The 5,476-nt window shown below is 49.9% G+C and overlaps 2 protein-coding genes across 2 annotated transcripts; both read right to left on the reverse strand.

The window, feature by feature from the left end:
* ANOM_010835 (uncharacterized protein) lies at window positions 1-1,013 on the reverse strand (the record flags this gene model as incomplete). The annotated part of the gene is made up of 2 exons (XM_015556091.1): window positions 1-806; window positions 869-1,013. Coding segments are annotated over 2 exons (951 nt in total), but the record flags the coding sequence as incomplete, so codon positions are not given.
* A 622-nt stretch (window positions 1,014-1,635) lies between these two features.
* On the reverse strand, window positions 1,636-3,261 carry ANOM_010836 (MCT family MFS transporter; the record flags this gene model as incomplete). Its single annotated transcript, XM_015556092.1, has 2 exons — window positions 1,636-1,801; window positions 1,880-3,261. The coding sequence occupies 2 exons, from the start codon at window positions 3,259-3,261 to the stop codon at window positions 1,636-1,638; spliced, it is 1,548 nt and encodes a 515-aa protein (XP_015402117.1).
* Between the last annotated feature and the right edge of the window lie 2,215 nt (window positions 3,262-5,476).

Below are 5,476 nucleotides of genomic sequence, written 5' to 3' on the forward strand. Positions count from 1 at the left end.
CTGGACTGGTGTGCCTGGTGGTACCGGTTTAGTCTCTCCTGGAGTGCTTGGTGAAGGTTTCTCGCTGGGCGGAGGCTGGACTGGAGTGCTCGGTGGTGGTATAGGCTTAGTTCCCCCCGGGGTGCTTCCTGGAGGTACTGGTAGGGTAGTTGGGTGCACACTTGGTGGAGGTTGAACTGGTGTGCCTGGGGTACTTGGTAGAGAAGGAACAGGTTCGGTAGTTGGATGCACACTGGGTGGAGGTTGCACCGGCGTACTGATCGGTGGGACCGGCTTGGTTTTCCCTGGGGTACCTGGTGGCGGGACTGGCTTGGTTTTCCCTGGGGTGCTCGTAGGTGGATGAACGGGGGAGATGGTTGTAGGGAGGGAGCTGGTAGGTTGAGGCTGCACTGAGGAGGGTATGGTTGGAACATGCACAGTGGTCGATGCTGACGGACCTCCGGGTCCCACGGGGATGGTTGGGCATGGGGATTGACCTGGTTGACTGGGACCGGGCCCTGGACCTGGCCCTGGCCCTGGACCTTGACTTGGACCTCCCCCTGGACTTGGACCTGGACCTCCCCCTGGACCTGGACTTGGACCTGGACTTGGCCCTGGACTTGGACCTGGTTGACCACCGCTTGTTTGACTAGCTCCAGCTCCTGGTGTGCCCGGTGGCACTGGGAAAGACGGGGAAGGATGAGGTTGAGTTACACCTCCACCGCCACTAGGAGTGCTTGTCGGGACACATGCCGTTGCAGTCACAGTGACGGTCACTATGGTGGCGACAGGACATGAGGAGGATTGAGGGCATGGAGAGCATGGCCCTGCAAGTTGAATGGTTAGCTGCTTGGGTCAAAAAGGAATGACGGAACTGGAGCGGCGGTACCTGGGCGGGATGGACTAGGGCGTGGGCTGGTGGTTACTTCTGATATTGTCGGTGTCCATCCTGAAGATATAACACCAGCCGTCACTCCATAGACCAGGCTCCAGGAGACAACAGCCAGAGTAATCAAACTCATCGCAGGAGTCATTCTTAATGTCAACCAATGTTGACAGAAGGGCGGGGACTGAAACAGCGAATGTGCCGTAGAGATGAAGCAGTAAGGGAATCGTAACGTACAAATACTTGAGCAGTATTCCGTGCTAGATGCATTCATGATGATCGTTATATGTCATTGAACAAAAAGTTGCATATGAGGCGTGTGCTCTTCCCGGAATTGAATGATCATGACACACTTATGAGCCGTCATTGTGACGGATAAACTTCTCGGGCATGCTTGAGAAGATAAAATCCAAGCCAATCCCAAGCATGGAGGAGTGTAAACGGAAGACTTCTCCGGGGTCGAGAGATAGGCGTCGTGATGATCAACTTCCATGGCTGGACGTCCCGGGATTTCTATGACCAAGATACTTCTTCTCATTTCCACAAACAATGTAATTGATGATTGCTAGACATTAACTTTTCCCGCTAATTTTGCTTGCTATGAGTTATATGTGTTTCGCGTGCCATTTCCTTCAAGGTCGTATCATTAAGTAGTCACGTCATTCTTGAATCAAACGAAATTTCACTCCTTTGGCCAATTCTCTTCAATTTTCTGATTTAGGTTCTTCATTCCGCAACTCAAATGTACCTTCGCCAAGTTGGTACTGGCTTCAGTAGAGTGCCCAGGGCTGACGCCAGCCAACGTGGATTATTTTCACAGCAGTAACACAGGCAAGGCCGACGGCATAACAACAGGTCGTGAAGACAATGAGCCCCCAGTATTCTCCATTACAGCGCGACAGGATCTCACCCGCAATCGGGATGCCAGTAAGCGTGCTACAATAAGGGTTCGTTAGCTCCTACACTCGGTATCTTCCATGCCCGGGCAAGACACAGGGAGCCTCCTAGACTTACCCAAAGCTCACAATCGTGTATGATGTAGCATAGTATCGCCCGTAGTTCTCGATTTTGCAGAGCTGAGAAATACAAACTGGGGTGAGACTGATGTTACTGCCACTCGCAAAACCAAAGATAACGCTGTAGACAACCATTACCGGCACACTATCACCAGCAGGGAGCCAAAGACATGCATTGCAGACAAGACATAAAGCGACTGTGGCAATTAGGGTGTTATAGCGTCCCAACGAATCGGCAACAAAACCAGGGATCCATCTTCCGAAGAAAGATCCTGCGTTAAGGATTGCCAATAATTGATACGAAAACTGGCTGGACACACCGTGAGCCAACGCGTACGAGGAAATATAACTGATCGGAACGAAGAGACCCCATTCGACGAAGAAGATTCCAGCTGTTGTGAGAGCAAACTCGGGCTCCCGAAAGATGCGGAAATCGGGGAGTACATTCTCTTTGGAAGCCGGCTTCTTGGGCAATCGGGACTTGACCAGCAGGGAGGACATGATCACTAGAATCAAACAGATAAGACCGACCACACGAGTGGCCCAGGCAAATCCGATCATCGGGAACAGCTTTTCGAGAATGAGAGGGAACGTAACACCTCCAACAGAGCCGCCTGTTGCAGCAATGCCCGTCGCAACACCACGCTTCTCGTTAAAGAAATGACCAATCGCAGATATGGCCGGCGTAAAAATTAGCGAGGCCCCTAGGCCCCCGGTGACACCAATCACAAGCATGAAGTGCCAGTATTGGGTGCAAAGTCCCAGAGTAGCCATCTGCACAACGACTAGTACTGATCCTGCAAAGACAAGAAACCGCGGGCCTTTGGCGTCGAAGATCGGGCCAATCTGGACACCGCAGAAAAAGGTGAGGAAGGCGTACATTCCAAAGATCCAGCCAGTGCTTCCTGAGCTATAATCTTTAAGCTGGTGGTGTTCGAGATAAGCCTGAAAAGTTCCGATAGTATTGACTAGGCCCAGCGCGGCGAAAAGGCCCGCCCAGCTACCAAACACTACTAGCCAGGCCTCTAACCCGCCTTCGGGGTAAGTATTCCCATCAGCGTCAGTGGTTACACGGCTCATGGGGGCACTGTGTGTCGAGCGGTCGGTCTGGGATTCGAGGGACGGCCTGCCATGACCATGCTCGAGGGTCGTTTGCCCTTCCGGTGAAAGATCATGGCCAGGTTGTGCCGATGGCGGAAGCCGAGGCCCGGCATCATCACGGGAGCTTAGAGGCACAGTCGAGGCATCGGTCGATGGTTTTTCAGACAATCCGAGAGGTGCCTCATCATAGAGAAGAGCTTGGGTAGTAGAACCTCTGGAGCTGTCTTGTTCTATCGTGCCTGTATGAGGATTGCCATGGTGTCTGACGTCGGTGGACATGTTAGTAGTGATATAGGGCGGAAGTGGACCACAGTTGACCTTGATTTCGCTTTTTTTTCCTCTTCCTCTCGCTACTGTCCGAACACAAGTCAAAAAGGATAAGAACACAACGCTGGTAGAAAAACGTTGATTAACAAAGCAAACAATTACAAATCAAAGAGGAGTATGGAGGTAAATACGAGCGACTCTCCGGTAAATGTGGTGGGTACTGAAGTAGGGAAGCCCGAAGAAAAAGAAACCGGCCACCGCTCACTCTTGTAATTGACCCCAACGACAACCTGAGCTCTTGGCCGGTGGAGTCTGAGTCAGTTTTCTCCGAGCTGTTCTCCAAGAGGAATAGTCCTCATTGGTGTGTTCTGCGTTCTTCCTCTTTAAAAGATTTTAAAGCCTTTTCCCCGCGGCTGGCAAACAGCACTAGCCGAGATCAGGAAGGTCCGTGGTGTGGATATGCGGACTATGGCAGCCCTACGAACCCTACAAAGAACACACCGACCTGGTAAACCAACAAACAGATAGAAGGGCGTCGACACGATATCAGGAAAATATGAAAGGGGCAGAAGGTTTAACAAATCAAGAATGTTGAACGGACGAAACTAGTAAAAAGTTGGTTACGTCGAGACTTTAGTGATTGATCGGTCGAACTTCCCAGAGGACAGCAGCATTCAATTCCACAACCACTAGAGGTTGAACCAAGCCCATACAGGGCATGCTCCCTCATTTTGCGGGGTGGCCTCGTTGGAGACTAGACATGTCGATTCCATCCGCGCCCAAAAAATATCGATGGATCTCCTGGGCATCAACGCGCGTGCGGTGTAGTTTTGATGGGAGTCTCTCGACCCGAGCCATAGGAATAGCGTGGCATTATACCCTTGTCAGCAGCTGTGATCTGTATCACTTGGGGGTGGTTGCTGCGTAGAGGGTGGTGGCATATCTCGACCTGAGTAGTATCGAAGGCTATCCCTCAACACGTGATGGCATATGAGGAAGGAGACTCCGACGGGTATCCGTCATCTTTCAATCGTTTCGAGGTACAACATTTTGGAAGTGAATGTTGGGGTTATTATTGACTGTCCGAATAGATGCCTTCTTCAGGGGAAGGTATGTCGGCGTAGACATTCACAGCGGTAACTGGAGATAAGCATAACTGGATACAAATGGTTAAAAAAGAGATGATGGTAGATTGTGTTAGCCATGCAACAAAGTACCCAAACTGTTGAATCTCTGCTTTGTTCACGAGGTTATCAGGTGACTATGCTGACTTGGGAAGGTGTAACCATTTCTTGTTTGTCTTTTTTGATTGTGATCCGTGCAGCATTTATACCCTAACTATCAATATTGTTGAGATTTATCGGAATACATGCACAGCTATCCAGATCGATACAATGCTATACCACATAATAGTACGAATGAACGATTCAGACAGGTAGATGGTTATTTAGAGAGTCATCGCATCGACGAACAGGGGAGGACGTCGTGGTGTATGTACAGCCACACATACTCGTACGCCCTTCGGACAGTCTTTCTAATCAGATTTCCATATAACAATACCCTTTCTCTTTCCTTTATTGAGATGCCCTTTAGGTTAAATTCTTTGGACTGATTGACTGATAAGGTTTCAACGATGCTACATTCGGCTGGTCAGGAAATAATTTGATTGACGGATCGAATGAAAGAGCGACGATAAGATTTGGACCCACGACACCCTCGTTGCATTCTTTGTGCCGTGATCGATACACATGAGAAGCCTGTCTGGGTCAATCCACAACATCTATTGGTTTTGCTTGAACACGAATCTGAACCAAACTCCGAGTGATCTCATCATATATCATCACGAGGCCCTGCCCAGTGACCTTTGCCATGGATGCAAACAGAGCAAAGCAATTCGACGGGATCTAGATTTGAATCCCAAACTACACCACGAATTAAAAGCCGCCGTGTCGATGCCAGGAACATCCCTGCCCCTTGCTGCTCAATCAAAATGTGGCAGATGCCAGTTCCATAAACTGTCCAAGAAACATGGTAATTGGACGTGTTCAGTCACTCAAGGGTCGGCGCTTTTGAAAGCTTTCCTGGCCGTTGTCACATAGACCTTCGCATCTCCAGATACACTGACAGCCACCCTTAGTATTATTGGGTTTCTTTCACGCAATCCCTGTCCAGTAATCTTATCAGTCCGCTGTCAAAAACGTCAGGGGTTTACTAGTCCTTTTTTAAA

The sequence above is a fragment of the Aspergillus nomiae genome (genome assembly GCF_001204775.2).
Source record: "Aspergillus nomiae NRRL 13137 chromosome Unknown contig00481, whole genome shotgun sequence".
Taxonomy (NCBI): Eukaryota; Fungi; Ascomycota; class Eurotiomycetes; order Eurotiales; family Aspergillaceae; genus Aspergillus; species Aspergillus nomiae.